The 23,224-nt window shown below is 51.6% G+C and overlaps 1 protein-coding gene across 6 annotated transcripts; it reads left to right on the top strand.

Annotated features, from left to right (window-relative positions):
• CHRD (chordin) lies at positions 1–9,926 on the top strand. Of its 6 annotated transcripts, none has more exons than XM_084800941.1 (23): positions 1–440; positions 634–779; positions 1,171–1,300; positions 1,420–1,548; positions 1,635–1,734; positions 1,835–1,922; positions 2,269–2,410; positions 2,510–2,650; positions 2,733–2,815; positions 2,904–3,051; positions 3,197–3,303; positions 3,425–3,544; positions 4,103–4,259; positions 4,529–4,749; positions 5,390–5,503; positions 5,756–6,022; positions 6,110–6,203; positions 6,333–6,386; positions 6,895–6,998; positions 7,429–7,531; positions 8,901–9,055; positions 9,199–9,298; positions 9,658–9,926. In XM_084800941.1, exons 1-23 carry the CDS (start codon positions 293–295, stop codon positions 9,711–9,713), a joined length of 2,907 nt encoding a protein of 968 aa, XP_084657067.1. In that variant the 5' UTR covers positions 1–292; the 3' UTR covers positions 9,714–9,926. The 6 variants fall into 6 exon arrangements, with proteins under 6 accessions (XP_084657067.1, XP_084657065.1, XP_084657070.1 ...); XM_084800939.1 differs by having other exon boundaries at positions 610–779; XM_084800943.1 differs by having other exon boundaries at positions 160–440; positions 676–779; positions 9,661–9,926.
• Positions 9,927–23,224: the final 13,298 nt, after the last annotated feature.

The raw sequence follows: 23,224 nt of genomic DNA, 5'->3' as shown, positions 1-23,224 counted from the left end.
CGCCCCGTTTGTTGAGGAGGAGGCCTCGGGCCGGGACGCCTGGCAGGGGCATAAAACGGGCCAGAGCCGGCGCTTAGGGCACTAGAGCCCCGTACGGCCCGGGTCAGCGCCCAGCCGCCGGAGCTCTCCCGCCCCGCCTGGCCGGGAGCGGACTCGGAGACTGCGAGACGAGCCCCTCGCCACTGCCCCCCTCCTGGCCCCGGCCCCCTCCCGCCGGCCCGCCTCCGGTCCGGCCCTACTCCCTCTCCTGCTCCCTCCTCCCGCCCGCCTCCCCAGCTGTCCGCTCCGCGTCATGCCGAGCCTCCCGGCCCCGCCGGCCCCGCGGCTGCTCCTCGGGCTGCTGCTGCTCGGCTCGCGCCCGGTCGGTGGCACTGGCCCTGAGCCCCCAGCGCTGCCCATCCGTTCCGAGAAGGAGCCGCTGCCTGTTCGGGGAGCGGCAGGTAGGTGGGCACCAGAGGGAGGCGCGGGCGGGGAGTCTGGCTCGGGGCAAGTCTGCACCCACCGGGAGAGGGCCCCCGGCGCAGGTGGCTCGGCACCGCGGGAGGGCGGGAGGGGTAAGCAGAGGTGGCGAGGCGCACGGTGCCAAGGGACCCAGGGCCTGGCGGGCAGATCCCGGAGCAGGCATTACGGCAGGAGCAACCGGACAGCGGCCGCCAGCCAAGCCCGTCCCCACAGGCTGCTCCTTCGGCGGGAAGGTCTATGCCTTGGACGAGACGTGGCACCCGGACCTGGGGGAGCCTTTTGGGGTGATGCGCTGTGTGCTGTGCGCCTGTGAAGCGGTGAGTGGATACCGCAGCTGCTCGTCCTACGCTAGAGTGCAGCGGAACGCTGACGTCCTAAGCCGTAGTAGACTCGGGGATGCTCAGGGGAAAGCTGGTCCGCAAATCGGAGGAAACCCTTTTCAAGTCGGCCGTGTTGACAGTTATTGATCGCCCACTAAGTGACTGGCTTTTAGCCAACTTTCCCCCCTCCCATTACAACCTTGCTAGATAAATAACATGATTAGCCCTACTTTGCAGACAGGGACGCCAAGCTCAGAGAAGTTAAGAAACTTGTCCAGCCAGGAGCGTATAACTTGTAAATAGCAGAGTTGACCCACTCCAGCCGAGGATCATACCCTGGGGTCTGATGGTTGCGCTCACTTAATTTCCCTGTGTTCTTTGCCACCAGCCTCAGTGGGCTCGCCGTGGGAGGGGCCCTGGCAGGGTCAGCTGCAAGAACATCAAACCCCAGTGCCCCACCCTGGCCTGCAGGCAGCCGCGCCAGCTGCCAGGACACTGCTGCCAGACCTGCCCGCCGGGTGAGGCCCGCTGTGTCCCGTGTTAGGGAGGGTTAGCGGAGGGCTTCGATCGCGGAGGCGGACTGGTCCTCTTGGTACCCTGCTGAAGCCAGTGGTCTTATTCCTTACCCCTGACGCAGAGCGCAGCAATCTAGATCGACAGCCCGCTGGCCTAGTCTTTGAATATCCAAGGGACCCAGAGCATCGCAGTTATAGCGATCGCGGGGAACCCGGCGCTGGGGAGCGGACACGTGCTGATGGCCACACAGGTAGACTCGGGTGGAGGAGGGCCTGATGAAGTTTTGGGACCGGCAGCAAGGGTTGACAGTGCTCAGGTCATCTTTTCTTCTCGAAGACTTCGTGGCGTTGCTGACAGGACCGAGGTCGCAGGCGGTAGCTCGCGCTCGAGTCTCTCTGCTGCGCTCGAGTTTACGATTCTCTGTCTCCTACCAGCGGTGAGACCAGGGAGACAAGCAGGGACGAGGAGTAGTTAATGGGGCAGGAAAGAGGCACCTGTTGGTTCCAGATCCCGTCTCACTGGTCCTCTCTTCACAGACTGGACCGCCCCAGCAGAGTCCGGTTCACAGATCCCACAGGCAACATCCTGTTTGAACACCCTGCAGCCCCCACCCAGGATGGCCTGGTGAGATGATGCCATTTACGAGTGCTTATCCAAAAACGGGCACTTGCTGAGAGCATGCTTTGCATTGCCTCCTTTGGTTCTCACAACAGCCCAGTGGGAGAAAGGCCCTGACATTATGATGCCCATTTTACAGAGGAGGGAACTGAGGCTCAGAATAGCAGAATGTGATTTGTTCAAGGTCATTTGGCTAGTATGTGGTAAGCCAGGGCTTAAACTCAAGGCTCCTGGGTCCTTCTCAGGAGGCTCTGGGGGCTCCCCTTCCGTACTCCTTCCTCATCAAGGCCTGGGTTTCTTAGCTGGCTTGTCCTGCATCCTGACTGTAGCCTTCCTTCTCTCTTCCCGCCAGGTCTGTGGGGTGTGGCGGGCAGTGCCTCGGCTGTCTGTGAGGCTCCTGAGGGCAGAGCAGCTGCATGTAGCCCTTGTGACGCCTACTCATCCTTCAGGAGAAGTTTGGGGGCCTCTCATTTGGCAAGGAGCTCTCTCTGCAGGTAGGGGGAGTGAGCTGAGCCTTCTCTATCCCAGGGCTGGGTGGATGAAGACAGAAGAGAGGATTTTCTGATGGCTGTCATTGGTCCTCCATTCCCCAGAGACCTTCAGTGCCATCCTGACTCTGGAAGACCCAGAGCAGCGGGGTGTAGGAGGCATAGCCCTGCTCACCCTAAGTGACACGGAGGACTCCTTGCATTTTTTGCTGCTCTCCCAGGGTCTGCTGGGACCCAAGGATGGAGGTGAATAGTGGGGGAGGAAGCCCATGAGAACACAGGGAGGGCACCCATCTTTCAGAAATGCTCACCCGTGCAGCCCTTGCAGGACCAGCTCAGGTTCTCTTGAGGCTTCAGATCCTCCACCAGGGACAGGCACTTCGAGAGCTCCAGGCCAACACCTCAGCTCAGGTACGGGAAGGGCCTTGGACCTTGCTGCTGCTTGCTTCAGCCTCGGCCCCCTTGCCGCATTGCCCAGCACATTCTGCTCTGCTGCCAGGAGCCGGGTTTTGCTGAGGTGCTGCCCAGCCTTACAGACCAAGAGATGGACTGGCTGGTGCTCGGGGAGCTGCAGATGGTCCTAGAGAGGGCAGGTGGGCCAGAGCTCCGCATCAGTGGATACATCACGGCCAGGCAGAGCTGTGATGGTGAGGCAAGGCGGGGCTTGGCGCTGTGGGTGGGCACAACTCAGGGGCACAAGCGTATGGCAAGGAAGAGGCCAAAATTGATGTGGGCGACTTCCTGGGGGTTCTGGGTGGGCAAGCCTGCTGCCACCTGTCTTACCCCCTGCAGTCCTTCAAAGCGTCCTTTGTGGGGCTGATGCCCTGGTCCCAGTCCAGACGGGTGCTGCTGGCTCAGCCAGCTTCATACTACTAGGAAACGGCTCCCTGATCTATCAGGTAAGGGTTAGAAGCTGTAGGAGGTAGGGAGGGCAGCAGGGCCACGGCCCTGACCTGCAGTGGGAAAGGCCCTAGGTCTTGGCTGGCAATCCAATTGCCCTCCCCCAACCCTGCCCACCAGGTGCAAGTCGTAGGTACAGGTAGCGAGGTGGTGGCCATGACACTGGAGACCAAGCCTCAGCAGAAGAACCAGCGCACTGTCCTGTGCCACATGGCTGGACTCCAGCTGGGAGGACACATGGTGAGGGCTCCAGGCAGAGTTGTGCCAGGGCTGCCAATACATGGGCTGCGGGAAGCCAGGTTGGTTGAGTAGGGGCGTGTGGTCTTGTTCACACACTCATGGGTTCCCTCAATGAGTCCTTTACTCACCTGACACAATTTAGTAAACTTTAGGCTGGGACCCTGTTCTCATTCTCCGCAAGCTCACAGTTAATTAGGAGAACAGTGCAATAGACCATGTGTGCGGGACTGACTGTTACTCTGGGGTCTCCTGTGTCTGGCACAGAACAGGTTGCCCTCTTTATGTATTGTTTTGACTCCCCAGTACCCTCTGGTAGATGAGGAAGACTCAGAGATCGTTTACTCTTCCAGGGTTGTTATGCGTCTAGGAAGTGGGGGGAGGGAGGTAGCGGGGGGGGGGGGCCTGTGGGGAGGGAGGAGGGTCATGAAACCTCACCTGCAAATCTCTCGTCCAGCATCATAGGCAGGAGGAGGGATCTGTGTGTGTAGTGGAGGTGTGGAGCGCGGAAGGGCCTTGGAATCTGAAAGCTAAGAGGCCTTACCCTTCTTTGGCCCCCAGGCTGTGGGCATCTGCTCTGGGCTGGGCGCCCGAGGGGCTCATATGCTGCTCCAGAGTGAACTGTTCCTAAATATTGGCACCAAGGACTTCCCAGATGGAGAGCTTCGGGGGCACGTGACCGCCGTATCCTACAGTGGGCATAGTGCCCGCTATGACAGTGAGTGCCTTCTGTGTCCTCCGACCTGCCATCCAGGCATCTAAAGGACAGTACCGGGGAGCCCAAGTCCCATGTGTCTTCCTCTGTCTGAGCTCTGGTTGGCATTTAGAGAGGTGAGGATGCGTAAGGCGGTCCTGCAGGCCAACTCCCTGTTGCCGCTGCGCAGGGAATCTAAGACTTGCTGTTCCCCAGGCCCTAGGTCTGAGATGGGGTGAAGCTGAGATTAACGGCACAGTCTCACTTGTCATCTCTCATCTCTTTGGGTTCAGGATTGCCCGTGCCTCTGGCAGGGGCCCTCGTACTGCCCCCTGTGCGGAGTCAGGCAGCAGGGCACGCCTGGCTCTCCCTGGATACACATTGCCACTTACACTACGAGGTTCTGCTGGCTGGGCTTGGGGGCTCAGAGCAAGGCACTGTCACTGCCCACCTCCTCGGGCCTCCTGGGATGCCAGGGCCCCAGCGGTTGCTGAAGGGATTCTATGGCTCAGAGGTAAAGGGCACTGAGATAGAAGGAAGCTTGGAAAATGTCCTGCTCTTTAGCCTGAAGGACTGTGTGAGCCTGTGGTTGGCGTGGGGAGCGCAGGCAGCCTGGTATTACAGAGCAGGCATGGCCCGTAGGTGTCAGGCAGGCCAAGGTGTAAATCTGACTCAGCCTCTATTATGCATTTTCTTTTCTGTGTCCTGTGTCCTAACTGATCCCTAGGATAGAGGTCCCAAGTCTCTAAAGAAGTAGGTGGGAGGGGCCACAGGCCCTTAAGTTCTGTGGGCTGCTACAGACTTGGAGTCAGAGACACCTGGCCTCAGAGCTGTCCTCCATTGTGAAAGGCATCATGGAAACCTCAGTCTCTTGGGTCTGTTTCTTCGCCTGAGGGCAGTTGGCTCTGTCCTAAAGTGCCTTGTGGGGCCGGAGAGGTGGCAAGGCACCAGGGCTGCTCTTGCGGAGGAGCCGGTTTCAGTCCCCAACACCCACTCCGTAGCTCATAACCATCTGTAACTCCAGCTATAGGGAGCTCAATGCCTTCTTCTGGCCTCTGTGGGCACCAGGCCAAAAAAACGCTCATATGCATAAAATAAAATGGTACAAAACCCTAAAGTGCCTTTTTTCTGTTCTTCCCTTGATCTGTCTGCAGGCTCAGGGAGTTGTTAAAGACCTGGAGCCGGGGCTGCTGCGCCACTTGGCGCAGGGCACTGCCTCCCTGTTGATCACCACGAAGAGTAGTCCCAGAGGGGAGCTACGTGGGCAGGTATGTGGGGGGGGCAGTGCAGTTTCTTGTATCCTCTGGCCCCTAAGGGGATATTATTGAATTCTTGCTGGTGGTAAGCAGGAAGCTACACAGTTGCATAAGGAGGTTGGCAACCTACCACTCTGGCTCTGCAGCCAGCATGAGTAACTGAAGAAGTGGTCTCTTCCTGGGCACTCCTGTCAGCCGCCAGCAGGGGTTGGTAGAGACACGAAGGGGAGCCCCAGCTTGGCCTCAGTTTCCCTCTCTTCCCAGGTGCATATTGCCAGTCAATGTGAGGCCGGAGGTCTGCGCCTGGCCTCAGAAGGAGCACGGATTCCCGTGGCTCCTCCAAATGGAGAGACAACCACATCGCCCGTGCTGCCTGCTGGGCCTGGCCCTGAAGCACCAGTGCCAGCCAAACATGGCAGCCTTGGGAGGCCCCGAGATCCTAACACATGCTTCTTTGAGGGGCAGCAGCGTCCCCATGGGGCTCGCTGGGCACCCAACTATGACCCACTCTGCTCACTCTGTACCTGCCAGGTAGGATGTCAGGGTACGATCCAGTTGGCTACAGGGTCTGGGGCAAGGAGCCCAGCAACCCTTCAAAGCCTTGGCCCCTCTCTACAGAGACGAACAGTGATCTGTGATCCTGTAGTGTGCTCACCACCGAGCTGCCCCCACCCGGTGCAGGCGCTGGACCAGTGCTGTCCCGTGTGTCCAGGTGAATGTCCTGCAGAAGAGGGATGGTAGTGGACGGCCTTCTGTGGGAGAGAAGTGCTTTAGGGAGGGATGCGGGTGGTGGGGGGAGCACTCCCTGCCTCACCCTTTCTTTCTTTCTTTCTTTCCACAGAGAAACAACGGAGTAGAGATCTTCCTGGTCTTGCAAGCCTGGAGCCAGGAGGGGGTGAGCCGGGAGGGGGTGAGCCAGGAGGGGGTGAGCCAGGAAGGTGGGTCCAGGAGAGGGTGAGCCAGGTGGGTGGGTCCAAGAATGGGAGGAAGAGCTGAAGAAGCCTTTGGGTTGAGCAAGAGGACAACAGAGTGCCAGGGTGGTGGTGGAGCACGCCTTTAATCCAAGCACTCGGGAGGCAGAGGCAGGCAGATCTCTGAGTTCAAGGCCAGCCTGGTCTACAGAGTAAGTTCCAGGACAGCCAGGGCTACACAGAGAAACCCTGTCTTGAAAAACAAAACAAAACCAAGAACAAAAAAAAGAAAGAAAGAAAGAAAAGAAGAAAGAGAGCAACAGAGTGTGTACACGGGCAACGCTGAGATGCACAGACTCTAAGCACATCTTAAGTCCTTTTTAGTGTCTACAGGCTCTTGCCTTAGGCTAGTGTGGGACCCTTCTGAGGCTTGGTTGTGGACCCATCTGGCAAGATCAGTCCTAATGGCAGGTGGGTACTTTTCCCCACCAGGCTGCTATTTTGATGGTGACCGGAGCTGGAGGGCAGCGGGTACCCGATGGCACCCTGTTGTGCCCCCTTTTGGCTTAATTAAGTGTGCTGTCTGCACCTGCAAGGTATGGCTACATTGTCTTCTCTGGTATTGTAATCCTGTCAGTTCTGTCTAGAGGGAGGAGGCTGCCTGGAGAGCAAGCCCATCCTTGGTGAGGAGGCCTCAGGATGATGTTGTGAAGGGCAGTCCCTTGCGTCTGAGAGCAGGTTTCCTGAAGGAGATCGTAAAAAGCTAACGTGTACTAGTTTTGGCTGTGCCAGTTGACTGGCTTCACACGGTCCGTGGTGCTTTCTGAACTTTGCCAAGCTCCTCTGTCCTCTCCTGTGTGAAAGTATGGCACAGTACCTCATGTGACACAGTGATGATTGAATTCTGGCATATAAAAGAAGCTCAGGCCACACATGTATTTCACCTGAGGAGAGGAAGGAGAGAGAAAGCAGCATGAGCATCACATGTCTCTCTTCCTGACACCGTCTCCCAATGGATTCCTACAGGGGGCCACTGGAGAGGTACACTGTGAGAAGGTGCAGTGTCCCCGCTTGGCCTGTGCTCAGCCTGTTCGCGCCAACCCCACCGACTGCTGCAAACAGTGTCCAGGTGAGAGGCCTGGTCACTGAGGCCTCACCCTTGGGGTTGGGTCTGCCCTGACCTGTGTTTGGGGGTGCATGAGGATGGGAAAGAAGCTTCTCAGATACTTCTTACTTACCAAGCACTGCTTATGTGCAACCTGGAGCTAGCGCCTAAAAACAGTGGAAAGGGTGTGCATATATGTAGTGGTTGGAGTGCCAGTCCCACCTATCCAGCCACCCACTATCCATGTATCCATCCATCCATCCATCTATTATCATCATCACCTATCCACTCCATCTATCCACTCACCCATTCATCCACCCATCCATCCATCCATCCATCCATCCACTTATCCATCCATCCACCCATCCATCCATCCATTCATTATCATTATCTATCCACTCCATCTGTAATCTACTCATCATCTACCCATCCACTTATCCATCCATCCATCCATCCATCCATCCATCCATCCATCCACTTATCTATCCATTCATCCACTCACCTATCCATCCACTCACTCACCTACCCACCCATCCACCCATCCACCTAGCCACCCACCCATCCACCCACCCATTCATCCATCCACGCACCCATTCATCCATCCACCCACCCACCCATCCACCCACCCACCCACCCATCCATCCACCCACCCATCCACCCATCCACCTACCCACCCACCCATCCACCCACCCACCCATCCACCTACCCACCCACCCACCCACCCATCCACCCATCCACCTACCCACCCACCCACCCATCCACCCATCCACCTACCCACCCACCCACCCATCCACCCACCCACCCATCCATCCACCCACCCATCCACCCACCCACCCATCCATCCACGCACCCATTCATTCATCCACCCACCCACCCCACCCATCCATCTACCCAACCACCCACCCCCCATCCATCCACCCACCCACCCATCCACTCGCCCATCCATCCATCCACTCACCCATCTACCCATCCATCCATCCACTCACCCATCTACCCATCCATCCATCCATCCATCCGTCATCACTTATCCACCTCATCTTTATTTCTTTTTTTTTCTTTTTCTTTTTCTTTTTTTTGTTTTTTTGTTTGTTTTTTCGAGACAGGGTTTCTCTGTGTAGCCTTGGCTGTCCTGGACTCACTTTGTAGACCAGGCTGGCCTCGAACTCACAGCGATCCTCCTGCCTCTGCCTCCCGAGTGCTGGGATTAAAGGCATGCGCCACCACGCCCGGCTTCCACCTCATCTTTAATCCATCCATCTAGTCACTCATCCATCTCCCATCCCTCCATATCTATCCCCTACTAAGAGCCAGAAACTATTAGGTGATAGGGATTCAAAGAGAAGTTAAAGTTAATTGACCCTCTGGGCTGACTTTGTCTTTTCTTTCCCAACAGTAGGGGCCAGCACCCATGCCAAGCTGGGAGACCCCATGCAGGCTGATGGGCCGCGGGGCTGTCGCTTTGCTGGACAGTGGTTCCCAGAGAATCAGAGCTGGCACCCATCAGTGCCCCCCTTTGGGGAGATGAGCTGTATCACCTGCAGATGTGGGGTAAGTGAGGGACTTATGTGAGATGGGCCTGGCCTGGAGTAGGGAAACCTTTTCGCGGAGAGTCCTGGAGATGGGTTTTCCTGAAGAGGCCGAAGACTTCAGTGCCCTGTGAGGACCCTCAGTATCTCTCCATCTTGCACCAGGCAGGGGTACCCCACTGTGAGCGGGACGACTGTTCGCTGTCACTGTCCTGCGGCTCAGGGAAGGAGAGTCGATGCTGTGCCCACTGCACAGCCCAAAGGCGTAAGTGAAGGCAGCTGCTGTGGGCTGGCTGTATGACACCTGGAGGGGCGGGTGACACCTGGAGGGGCGGGTGCCCCCCCCACCCCCGTGGAGGTGGGGACTGTGAGTCCCATTCATAAGTGCAACCCCAGTCCGCCCTTCCAGGCATCTTACTGATAAGCTGTTTCTTTACAAATGCGTTTTCTGATGCTTGGAGGAATCCGGTGGTGTGCGCTGACTTGCTTGGACAATCTGGGTCTTTCTGGGACTCGAGTAGAAATGCTCTCCCCCCCCCCTGCCCCCTCCCCCCACCCCAATGTCTTCCTCCAGGCCATCCCTGTTCCCAGCCTCTTTCAACAGTCACTCCCTTCTGTTTTCAGCAGCCTCTGAGACTAAAACCCTTCCGGAGCTGGAGAAAGAAGCTGAGCGCCCCTAGGGAGCATCCAGAAGGCCACATGACCAAGAGGATGGGCCTGAGCTGGGAGGAGGAGCGGAGCTGAGGACCCTGAATCTCCAGCGGGAAACCCAGTGCCTTGCCTCTCGTGCCTCTGTTCTGCTTCTTCTCCGCCACTACCTCTGGGAACCACAACTCTACAAGGGGAAAGACTGACGGGTCAGACCAAGGGCATGGCCACGAACACTCCTGCCCTGTTGTTCCTTTGGTCTCTGTCCTAGAAGCCTAACTCTTCTCTTCTGTACAAAACACCACTGGCTTATTGGGATTTTTAATTTATCCTCACTCAGCACCAAGGGTTTCCTCACACCATTCCTGCTTCCCCTGGGCTGGGCAGAGTCATTATAAGAGATTTTTGTATTTATTAAAACATCTTTTTTTTTTTTCAGTCTTTGGGCTTGAGGTGGGCTCTTTGCAGCCAGGGCCCTGAGTGGGCACCAGACAAGAGAGAGCTGAGACTAGAAGGGAAGAGCCTGGGGGCTTAGGAGACAGGAAGGCTAGCAGTTGGATGGCATATCTAAGTTCCATAAAGAGGATTGGGACTGGCCCGGCGGCGTGGCGCACGCCTTTAATCCCAGCACTTGGGAGGCAGAGGCAGGCGGATCGCTGTGAGTTCAAGGCCAGCCTGGACTACAAAGCGAGTCTGAGACAGCCAAGGCTACACAGAGAAACCCTGTCTTGAAAAACAAACAAAGAAACAAACAAAATAAAAGAAGATTAAAAAAAGAAAATAGAGGGTTGGGACTGTCCATCAGAGGGCTGGAGTGCCGAGAGCCTAGTTAGCCTCCAGTTGAGTTACTCGTCCCTGGCATTTCTGCTGATGCCTTGTCTGGAGGCTGCTCCAGGATGAAAGAAAACTGTCCCTAGTCTCTGTTCTCTGTCTAAAGTGAGCTACATGCTTCCTTTCCTGCAGCTTGTCCAGTAGTTCATGGGCAATCCCGCATCAGAGTGGACTAGGATCAACCCTGATCTAGTTAAACCTGAGCTCAGGTTGAGAAAAAGTGCTACGGGTGGACAGACTGACACGGGGCCCCTCCCTTTCCCGTTTCCCCTTCTGCCTGCCACCAGGACCTGGAAATTGCTTCAGGCTCTTCGGGTTCTAGAGAAGCAAGGGCAGTGTGCTGGAAATCATACATGTCCATGCATAAATGCAGTGCCGGGTAGATCGGTAGGGTGAAGTCACTGCTGAAGTGAGCGTCAGGCCTGGTGAAAGTGTAGCTAACAACCACGCCTTCGCCCTTCAAAACATCAAGTTTTAGCTCTTCAGTTATTTCACGGAGATGATTTACTTTAATGTGCTCTGTTTGCTTTGTGTAAAATGAGTACGTCCCTCATAGGCTACAACCTTAGTGCATACGTTGTGTAGCTTGGTACCTTGCTAGTATTTGTTAGCAAAAGCACTCTGGTTGCTATGGAATTTCTGGAGAAGGGATGGCAATGGTTTTTTTTTTTTTTTTAGGTATTCAGCAGGATGTTTGTGGAGGGGCTAGGTTAAGAATGAAGGGATGCGATGCTCATGGTGGGAATACTGACCTAGGCCAAACAGAGCCTTGGTTGTTACAGTAGGAGGCTCAGGAGGTCCCAACAGAGATGACAAGGCAGAAGGACCCAGAATGGCTTTCAACAGAGGCAGAGCGCAAGGCGTGCCATGATGGGTGAGATGGTTGTGGTACCATACTGTCCTCCCCACTGAGGGAGCCGTGAGTTGGGTGACAATGATCCATCGGAGACAAGGCTCATGCCATCATCTTTAGCTTCAGAGCCCCAGGAGGGCTTCAGAGCTGGCCTCAAGATGTCGGCTGAGCAAATGTGTAAACAGAATGGACGCAGGCAGAGCCGCTGCCCCTAGGCAGGACCCCCACCTCCCCCAGGAATAACGGTCCCATCCTAGATTGCATTTCAGCCGAAGCCAGACAGTCCTAGGCTTTTCCCTCAATCCCTTAAGGAAGTAGGATAGTGGCCTAAGAAGTCCAGCCCTATGTGCGGGTCAGGGTCCTCTTCTAAGGAAACAAAACTAAAAGCAGCAGCAGCAACAACAACAACAACAACAAAACAACCAAAAATGAAACAACAAAAACCACAGAGAGGCAATGTTCTTGGACAGAGTGCTCAGTGTCTCTAACCCTCACCAGCATGACATTCGTGGCCTCTGAGCTCGGGGCCAGGCAGGTCTTCCACACTCTGAGATTCCCCAGCAGAAAGACAGGACGCACAGAGGCTGTTAGGACAGGTGAGGTGGTTTGGATGGCCCTTGCTTTTCAAAGGGAAAACTCATGTGTAGTTCTACTTTGGCGTGTTCCACGTGGACTTCTGGTGACATTCTTTGCATACATTTAATATATGCAGAATCAGATTTTGGCATATCAGGCCACACACAGGCACTGTTTGGGGATTTTGTTGATAGTGGGGCTGTGACAATGCCTGTGAATCGTTTATGGTTTTCAAACTGTAACCATGGATGTCTGAAAGTGTCAGTCATCATGGGAGGGGGACATATGAGGGACCAGGGGCTCCCTGGGAATGGACAGTCCAGGTCAGCCTCTCTACTTTGATAACAGACACTCGTCCACTAGCGAAGTCGGCCCTCCTCCAAAGATGGGTTGGCTTGTTTTAAGAAATGTTTCAGGCTGGGCGGTGGTGGCACACGCCTTTAATCCCAGCACTTGGGAGGCAGAGGCAGGTGGATTGCTGTGAGTTTGAGGCCAGCCTGGCCTACAAAGCGAGTCCAGGACAGCCAAGGCTACACAGAGAAACCCTGTCTCAAAAAACAAACAAACAAACAAACAAACAAACAAACATTTTCAGAATAACTGGTGGCACCTCACTCTTTAGTCTTTTATAAAATTAATGGGAAGTAGAAACAGGTAAAGGCAGCCTGTGGAAGTATATATAGGTCTGTAATCCTAGCACTTGGAGATGGAAGGCAGGAGGATCGGGCACTTGAAGGCTCAGGGTAGCTTGGGCTAATGTGACCCTGGTGTGAATAAAGCAAAACAGGAGCACAGAAGCAGCACTTGTGGCCCAGGGACAGAGACAGGATGGAGAGGACCATTCACGATTGCAGAGTGGAAGAAGTTCACTGAGTGTTTGAGGGCACAGTTCAGCTCCACAGCTTCTAGGCCACCAGAGGCCATGTATGAAGGGCCGCGTGCGGACTGATACGCCGACTGAGCGTGGGCCACTGGAAACAGGGTTACAGGCAGCAGAAAGGGAGAGTCTGTTAGGAACTACAGTGTGATCCGAGTGTGCTGAGAGTGGGCTCCCCGCACAACCGGCTGCCTCTGATGTTCCACGCACGAAGCAGGTTTTTTTGCTTCATAAATAACTCGCTGCGTATACGTCCGAATCACTACGCTCATGAAGGTGGTTCTCCAGTGCGAAGCTCATCCGTTGCCCTCTGGCTGTGCCGACTCTTGGGGTTTCCCCAGTGACAGGAACTTGACTGTACAATCTGGTAGTAAGGACTGCATTCACACTCTCTCCTTAAAAAAAAAATCATTGTGAATTATTATAATAGCACACAATTATAAAAGCCATAAAATAATTATAAGTATGTAAGAAAGAGACTTTCACTTGTTACTCCAAACCACAGTCACCAGCTATCCAGAACAAAAACAAAAGCAGAGGTTTGGGGGCCAATGAGACAGCTCAGTTGCTAAAGCCTGACTTCCATCCTTAGGTCCCACACAGTGGAAGCAGACAACCCACTCCCCAAAGTTGTCCCCCCGACTTCTCACTGTGGCATACATATGCCCCTCCCCCCTTAACTCGCACACTCAGGCACGTGCATGTAGTTTACTACTAATAATAAAGTTTAAACATTATTATTTGTAAGTCAGTGTTTATCTAAAGTTTCAGTTGAGACATTTAGTTGTCTGACTTGACTCCTCTCTCAGCCTCTGCTGCTGACCCCTCCCTGCCCCCCTCCAGCTGCCCCCCGCCCCCACAACCTTATCCAGCCTCTGGGTTCTCACTTGTGAAGTAGCTGTCAAACATCTGGTGAGGCACAAAACCCGAGAGCTGGAAAAAGGCCTCAAGAGTCTCAGAGAGAGTATAGCAAACCGGCTTTCAGTTTTCACTTTTTAGCAAATTTACGAGAGTCTACCAGTGGAGTCTTAGCTCCCCAGCTGACAAGTACTGACAGTTGCCCTGTCGTGTGTGTGGACAGCGGAGGTGGCCCAAGGCACCATGGGCCTCTGCTGTTCTCTGAGGGGAGGGGCTGGGCTGGGCTGGGCTGTCGTGGTTCCTTCTGGTCTGCTCGCCTTGGCCAGCCAGCCTCATTGGCTATGCCACAGCCGGCTTGTGAGATTCCCGGATTTCTCCTCCTCTTTTGAAGGATCCCTGCTTTGGTGACAGAGACTCTCTCACTCACATGTGCGGAGGAATAAGCCGGATGCACATGAAGGCGGCAGGTGCCAAGGCAAAGGGAACTGTCTGGCCATCTTGGCTTGGAACCCTCAAGGTGGGGGCGGGGGTAAGAAGGGCTCCTGGGTGAGGACCAGGACGAAACCCTGCCAAGTGTGTGCTCTCCCAGCCTAGCAGCTGGAAGGCCTCACGAGTCTAGCATGGCTGGGGAAAAGCACGTGAATCAGGAGCAGGTGGCTATGGCCGCGACTTTCTGCACACATAGCAAGAACATTCTGGAAATGGCGTTTGCAGCTGGCTGTCACTGGTGGCCTTGAACTTCAAACATGGTGGCCTGGATCCCCAAGCAGTTCCAACCCTGAAGGAATGTGAGGCAAGGCAAGCCACTCTGTCCTACAAGAACATAAGAAGTCAAGAAATTATTCTTTAGAATTCAAACTTTCTGCCAGGCACGGCAGGAAACACGTGTGATCCCAGCACCCTGCCGGCAGAGGGAAGAGAACCTTTGTGAGTTCAAGGCCAGCCTGGTTTACATAGCAAGTTACATAGTGAAACCCTGTCTCAACAATCAAACAAGCCTTCTCTCTCTCATCTTCTCTGCCTCATACTCTGGCCATGGAAGAAACATTAGACTTCCTTATACTGAAGGAAGGGTTGGAGCAGAGCCGAGGAAGCTGCAGAGAGGGGATGCCAGGAAGAAGAGCAGAACAGACTTCATTATTCATCTTATAGTTATCAACAATCACTTGGTTTTTTATTTTTATTTTTTTATTTTTTTCCGAGACAGGGTTTCTCTGTTATCTGGGCTGTCCTGTACTCGCTTTGTAGACCAGGCTGGCCTTAAACTCACAGCGATCCACCTGCCTCTGCCTCCCGAGTGCTGGGATTAAAGGTGTGCGCCATCACGCTCGGCTGCCAACAATCACTTCTAAATTATAGGCAAAATGTATAAAATGATCCCCAGGACATGGTTTCTTCTTACTATTCTGTCCTGTGGGCGTCTAGTCCACTCTACAGAGACACAGTAGCTGAGCCTGGTGAGAGGAAAGCCCGTTGAGAACAGTCGGACACATGCCTGCCTGCGCTGTTTGCACTGTCACACTTCCCAGATACGTCACTGTGAGGCTCTGCTATCTGTAAGGCTGTTGGAAAGCAGATGCTGACTCAGAAGGCCTGGGATTCTGCACCGCTGACGAGCTCCTCCGGGTTGGGCTCTGCATTCCGTGAGCAGCAGAGATGCAGACAGACCCTCGCTGTACAAGAGCTGCTGCACCACAGAGTCCCATGGAGGCTTCTCCACACAACTAATATATGTTATCTATCTGCTTAGTTCAAAATGTTTTATATAGTATATATGTGTTTCCATGTGTAGATATACATGTGATGAAGGTGCTCACAACGACGGAAGAACATGTCAGATGCTGAGTCAGTTACTTACCTCATGCCGTGATAAACACTGTGACCACAACAATGCTTTTAAAGGGAAACATCTAATTGGACCTGGCCTACAGTTTAGAGGCTTAGTTCATTATCATCATGGCGGGACACATGGCGCTGGAAAGGGAGCTCAGAGTTCTACATCTTGATCCGAAGGCAGCAGAGGTGACTGTGTCATCCTGGGCATAGACTGAGCACATGAGACCGCAAAGCCTTCCTCCAAGGTCACCCCTACTCCAAAAAAAAAAAATTAAATAAATAAATTAATTAAATTAAAAAAAAGGAAGGCCATGCTTCCTAATAATGCCACTCCCTATGGGCCAAGCATTCAAACACATGAGTCTACGGCGGCCATACTTGTCCAAACCACCACAGCGTTTTAATTGTGCTACAATCCCGGAAGGTTAGTGTCCGTGATGGTAGAGTGAAGATGTGGCATAGGAACAGCTAAGAGCTCACAACATTGAAACCTCAACGCTTGTTCCCAGGGACACACCAAATACAAGCAGGCCACACCTCCTAATCCTTCCTGAACAGTTCCACCAAGCAGGCACCAAGCACTCCAACACCTGAGTTTATGGGGGCCGTTCCCATTCAGATTCCCCGGGGATGAAGTTACGGGCGGTGTGACCTCTCACACGGGTGCTGGACATAGAACTCAGGTCCTCTGCAAGAGTGGGGAGGCTCTCGTTGCTGAGTCCCCTCTCCAGCCTCACAGCTAATATTTACTGGGCATCTTCTGCAACCATGTGGTATCTTAGGTGGCTGAGAGTTCACAGCAAATTAAATCGAGCAAAGAAACAACAACAACAACAACAGCATCCCTCCCTCCCTTCCTTCCTGTTTATATTGAGATGGTATCTATCTATTTACTTCTGGCCTGGTCTTAGCTTTCCAAGTGCTGGGACTTCCAGCAAGTGATACCATGCCAGCCTTCACATAGAATTTCTAACCAGTGAGAGATGGTGGTCAATAAAAGTATCAGCTTTCATCTACTATCTATCTATCTATCTATCTATCTATCTATCTATCTATCTATCTACCTACCTACTGTTTTTCAAGGCACGGTTTATCTATATAGCCCTGACTGTCCTTGAACTCACTCTATAGGACAGGCTGGCCTTAAACTTATAGAGATCTGACTACCGCTGCTGCCTTCTTTTTCTGTTTAAATTTCATTTTATTTTTTACTTTTATATATGCATTTCTATTATTGCACATATTTGTGAATTTGAGGCCAGCGGGGTTTACATAGCAAGTTCCAGGACAGGCAGGTAGTAGGACTTGGTTTCAAAACAAACATGCAAACAAACAAACAAACAACTCCTTTTCAGAAAGAAAAAAAGAAAGAAAAGAAAACGAAAAGGGAAAGCGAGAAAGAAGGGCAACCTCTCCTGAGAGCTCTGTGATGGAGGCCTGTAGTGCAAGCACACACTAGCGGCCTGATTGCCACAAGAACCAGGAAGAGGATGAAGAGGTCTCCAGCCTGCCTGGCAGACAACGAAGGATGCAGTTTGAGATGTTCAGTGAGTGCCCCTCAGGGAAGCAGAGTGCCACAAATAACACAGTGCAAGGAAACCGAGGAAAGAGGGTACCATGAAAGAAAGGGGACAGAGGAGCGATGGGGCAGAGGTACCTGGTCAACTTATGCTGAGAGGACACATATACACACACACACACATACATACACACACTATGAATACATCACACACATGCATACACACACATACACCACACCACACCACATACACACACCACACACACACACCACACCACACATACACACACATGCACACAACACATACACATCACACACACACACTACACCCACAGCATATACATCACATACATATGCACACCACATATACACTACATACGCATCACACACATCACACACTATACACACACCACATACATCACACACATGCACACACATACACACTACACTCATCACACACATACACACATATACACATCACACACATGCACACATACACTACACACATGCACACACATATACACTACACACATGCACAGGCATGCACACACACTACACACATCACACACACATACATGCACACATATACATAATACACACACTATATACATATCACACATATGCACACATTTACGCACACAGCACACACATCGCACACACCACACACACATGCACACACAGACTACATACATACCACACACATACACACACACTACATATGCACCACACACTATATACACGCACACACACACTACATACATATCACACACATACATACACACTACATATGCACCACACACTATATACATGCATACACACACACTACATACATATCACACACACATGCACACCTACACATACACCACACCATATAACACATACACATATAGACGCACTACACACATGCACACCCACACCACACAGGTACACACATGCACGCTTACACCATACCACACACACAGACACACACACATACCACACCACACCCACACCCACACACACTACATAGGCACACACACACACACACACACTACATAGGTACACACAAACACCACCAAACACACGCGCCAGATGTCGAAGGACAAAAGATTTCTATTTTTTCCCCCAGTGTCTGTAACAGCTGGAACGGTTTGTTTTCCCAGGGAAGCAGGGAACCTACCTGGGTAAGGCCAGCACCCCTCCTGTTGCCCCCCCTCCATCCATGCCCAGGTTCCAGGAAATCTAAATCCTCCATTTGGTAAAAACATTACTGCACCTGCTGGCTGATTCCTGGAATTCATTAGAAACAGTTTTGCTTTGGAAACTGGGAGACAGGAGTTTTAAAACTGCTGTGGACTGGCTATGACATTAGGCCGTCCACTCAGTGTTATCTGTGTGTCAAGCGGTGCACATGATTACTACCAGATCCCATGCTGGCTGAAGATGGGGGCAGAGAAAGAACCGACGGCGAGCGCAGTAAGGTAGGGAGTGGGGACCTCGCCACCAGGCTTCTGGGCAGGACATCCACAGAGACGGGCTATTTACCTTCCATGGTTCCGAGGGAGGAATGTGCGTCGCACACATCTGTGCACTTGCCTGGCGAAGTGGGCGCTCTGCCATCTGGACATCTGATTCACATCAACTGTGTTTTTCACGAGTTTTTGACTTTTTTTTTAAAAGCAAGGCTGACATCATTGTGAAGGAGCCTTTCTTTCTTGGAGGTTCCAAGCAAGGTGCTGCTGGAAGTGACGTGAGGGCGGGGCTTCGTATGCAGTTGTTGACTCCTCTCTCTCTGGGCAGGCTTGCCTGCTACAGGAAGGAAATAGCATTTGTTTGTTTGTTTATTTATTTATTTAGTGTTTTTTTTTTTTTAGACAGAGTTTCTCTGTGTAGCCTTGGCTGTCCTGGACTCACTTTGTAGGCTAGGCTGGCCTCGAACTCACAGAGATCCGCCTGCCTCTGCCTCCCAAGTACTGGGATTACAGGCATGTGCCACGGTTGTCAGTCTGTGTTGTAATCCTGAAGAAGTAGGTAACAGCAGCGAAGGACTGTCTCAGCAACAGGGTAGGTGAGCTTGCTAGTAAGAGTGAGGCAAGCAGGCAAAAAGCAGAAGCTTCACTGGGTGTGGCAGCACGTGCCCTTAATAATCCTAGCACTCCTGGGTGGTGGCACATGCCTTTAATCCCAGCACTCAGGAGGCAGAGGTGGATCTCTGTGAGTTCATGGCCAGCCTGGTCTACAGAATGAGTTTCTGGACAGCTGGGGTTATGTGGAGAAACTTTGTCACAAAAACAAAACACAGCAACAACAGCAGCAACAAAAGAAAGAAGAAAAATGAAAGTCCACATGCTCTTCCATGTTCATTTACATAAGCCGCCATCATAAGATGTGCCCCAAAATTAGGGTGGATTTTCCCACCTCAAATAATCTGGCCAAGAACATCTCTCACAGGCGTGCCTAGCATCTTGGATTTTAGTGGATTTTAGGACAACTGAATTTGACTATCAGTTTCCGTGAAGTTGATTGTCAGCATTAGTCATCACAGGCCTTTGGAGAGCTTCTGTGTGCTTTGTTGAATTTACCGTGTGTTAACAACGCACATCTCTCTTTTCCACGGTGCTCTGTATGTCCCTAACGGTCATACTAGCGTTGCCACAGATGTCTGGAGTTTTAAGGGACACGGTACTGAGTGTGCTGTCTTTGCACACCTGGAAGAAGCCACACCCAGGAGCCAGGCACCATCTCTGTGGAGTGGACTTGCCCTTGGTTGACAGACTGTGAGTGACTGCACCTTGGATACAGGGGAACAGAGTTTGAACACCCAGAGAGGACCAGCAGCAGCAGCAAGCACCCAGGGTTTCAAAGAGATGGCTGAACACAGAGGGAGCATCAGATTCCAGTCCTGGGAATTATGGGAAGCCAAGGTCAGGCTACTGCGGCTGGCAGCTGCACGTTCCATCCCCCGTGTAGCTGCGGCTACCTTAATGGCTTTTACCCATGTGCATATTAGTTTTGGCTGCCGAGGGGACTTGGCTGAAAGAGACTGATGTTTTGTGAGAAGGAAGACACTTCCTGGAGGAGGAGCCTCCCGAAAGGCAAGACCATCCTACCTTGCTGGCGAGTCTTCTGTTTCCTGGACACTCGTGTATCTCCACATTTAGTTACTTGTGAAAATGTCCCAGAAATATGCAAGTCTTGGTCTGGCAGCCGTTTAAGCAGGGGCTTTCTGGGTAGCTCGGAGTTGAGCAATCTTCCTGCTTCAGCATCCCGGGTGCTTAGGTTATGGGTGTGAGCCATCACAGCTGGCTTCATTTACTTTTTATAAGATTCAATGACATCAGCTGGGCGTGGTGGCGCACTTAATCCCAGCACTTGAGAGGCAGAGGAAGGTGGATCGCTGTGAGTTTAAGGTCAGCCTGGTCTACAAAGTGAGTCCGGAGCAGTCAAGGCTACACAGAGAGACCCTGTCTTGAAAACCCAGAAGAAGAAGAAGAAAAAAAAGAAAATTCAATAACATCCTATTACATATACATCTCATATTTTCCTTATGGGTTTTTCTCTTGATGGGGATTTGAGTTGTTACCCCCTTTTTGATTATTATAAATAAAATTGCTATAAATATTGACATCCAAGTATATTTGAGTTTTCTGCTTTCAATTTTTTGGATGTACATCTACAAGGTAACTGCAGGGCAATGCGGCAGCTCCATGCTCAGCTTGGCTGTTAAAGTGCATTTTGTATTATAGTTTTCTTTGAAAGGGATTTTTTGTTTTTGGTTTTGTTTTTTGTTTTCTTGCTTTTGGCTTTCAAGACAGGGTTTCTCTGTGTAGCCTTCACTGTCCTGGACTCACTTTGTAGACCAGGCTGTCCTCAAATTCACAGCGATCCTCCTGCCTCTGCCTCCCAGGTGCTGGGATTAATGACGTGCATCACCACCCACCTACTGGCTGGGATTTGTTATTTAAAATCTTTTTATGTGACTATGTGTGAGCCTGAACGCATGCGCTCTGTGTGCATGCAGTGTTTACAGAAGCCAGAAGAGGGAGGCAGAACTCCTGGAAATGGAGTTACAGATGGTTCTAAGTCACCTGATGTGGGCTCTGGGATCTAACCCTGGTCCTCTGTGAGAACAGCAGAGGTGCGCTTAATCGCTGAGCCATCTCTGCAGCAAAGTGTTATTATATGTCTGAGATAATTTTATTCTGTTATAGCACCTTCCATCTTCATTTCATGCCTTTGTATTTTTGGGAACCCGAATTGTCTCTTGAGTATGATCTGCAGTCTAAAAATTTTAAGATTTATTTATTATTATGTATACAGTGCTCTACCTGCACATACACCTGTAAGACAGAAGAAGTCATCAGATAACATTATAGATGGTTGTGAGCCACCATGTGGTTGCTGGGAATTGAACTCAGGACCTCTGGAGGAGCAGTCAGTGCCCTGATGCTCTGAGCCATCTCTCCAGCCCCTGCAGTCTAAATTTTTGTTGCCAACTCAGTGTCATTTAACATATCTCTCCAACCTCCATATTTTTTGTTGAAAGTTAAACAGTCTTGTGTAGGTTCTGGTTTAAGGTTTTTTTTGTTTGTTTGTTTTTGTTTTTTTGAGATAGGGTTTCTCAGTGTAGCCCTGACTGTCCTGGACTCACTTTGTAGACCATGCTTGCCTCAAATTCACAATGATCCGCCTGCCTCTGCCTCCCAAGTGCTGGAATTAAAGGCGTGTGCCGCCACGCCTGGCTTTGGTTTAAATTTGTTTGTCTGTTTTCTGGTTTAAGTTTTTAAAGACATGTTCCAAGTGGTGCTCTGCTTTTCTCACATGGGATCATATCAAAGGACACGGAGTACATCTCTAAACATAAACCCAACCCCCTGAGAAGGAACTCAGGAGTGTGGATGATAAAGCCTCTCTCTTTTGTTTTTACTTTTGTTTTTTGAGACAGGGTTTCTCTGTGTAGTTTTGGCGGTCCTGGATCAACTTGTAGACCAGGCTGGCCTTGAACTCAGAGATCTGCTTGCCTCTGCCTCCCAGAGTGCTGGGATAACAGGCGTGCGCCACCACTGCCTGGCTGATAAAACCTCTCTGTACCCTGGAATGCATTCTTAATTTTGCCTGTTGTATCTTGGGTGGGTACTATCATTTCTACTTTATAGAAGAAGAGTTGAGGTAAGGTGTGCAAAGGCAGCTTTGGTAAGTGGCCAGCAGAGGATGTAAATGCAGATCTGCCTCACAGCCACAGATTCCAGCCTGTCGGAGGGGCCACAGCACCAGTGCCCGGGATCCATCCTGCCCTGAGGAAGGAGCCACAGGGACTTGTTTAGTTCACGGTGCTTTCCATGATGCTAAGTTATTTCGTCACAGACCTGAGTGATCCTGCCAGATACAGAGAATGGAGGATGCAGTCTTTTCATCTGTGGACCACAGTCCCATTAAGGGTTACATAACTGAATGGAAGTTTAAAAACGCTTGGCAATGGCCAAAGGTTTCTGACTGTGGTGACGTCAAATGCACAGTGAACCAGAGGTGTGTCTGGCTTCCCTGCACAGCATCACAGTGTCACTGCAGCCTTGTTGTGAATACGTCCTGTGCATCCTGTCTGTGCGTTTTGCACTGTGCGTGTCGTCATACAAGTGAACATACTGCGAACAGTATTTGAAACATTTCCACTCAGATTCTACACCATTGCGTTATGAATTTGAGGGGCTTGTTCTGTTTTTATTTGTTTGTTTTTCAAAACAGGGTTTCTCTGTGTAGCCCTGGCTGTCCTGGAACTCACTCTATAGACCAGGCTGGCCTCGAACTCAGAGATCTGCCTGCCTCTGCCTCCCAAGTGCTGGGATTAAAGGTGTGAGCCATCACCATCCAGTGTATATTTAGCGTTCTAATTTTATAGACACACAATGGTTTAATTATGAAAAACAAAAATTTAAATATTTTCTTATCAATTTTTAGAATGTGAGTAATAAATTAGTTTTTCTTTGGTTATTTTGTCCCTTTTTTTTTTCCCCCAGAGCTGAGGACCGAACCCAGGGCCTTGCGCTTTCTAGGCAAGTGCTCTACCACTGAGCTAAAGAAATCCCCAACCCCTAGTTATTTTGTCTTTTTTTTTTTTTTTTTTTTAGTTTCTCTTTGGATTGGATTAGAATGTTGGGTTTGATTTTTTTTCCCCCAGCCACAAAACAAACAAAAAACTATTTTATTTTATTTTTTA

The sequence above is a fragment of the Acomys minous genome, assembly GCF_964271855.1.
Source record: "Acomys minous genome assembly, chromosome: 11".
Lineage (NCBI taxonomy): Eukaryota > Metazoa > Chordata > Mammalia > Rodentia > Muridae > Acomys > Acomys minous.
Note: the sequence above shows the minus strand (reverse complement) of the source record. Positions and strands in the feature narration are given on the sequence as shown.

Bases quoted from the DNA above. Each gene is read 5' to 3' on its own strand.
- CHRD (XM_084800939.1), top strand. From the start codon at position 293: ATGCCGAGCCTCCCGGCCCCGCCGGCCCCGCGGCTGCTCCTCGGGCTG. The intron at 441-609 runs GTAGGTGGGCAC...CCTGGCGGGCAG, and splicing joins GCCTGTTCGGGGAGCGGCAG to ATCCCGGAGCAGGCATTACG. The intron at 2,411-2,509 runs GTAGGGGGAGTG...TCCATTCCCCAG, and splicing joins GCAAGGAGCTCTCTCTGCAG to AGACCTTCAGTGCCATCCTG.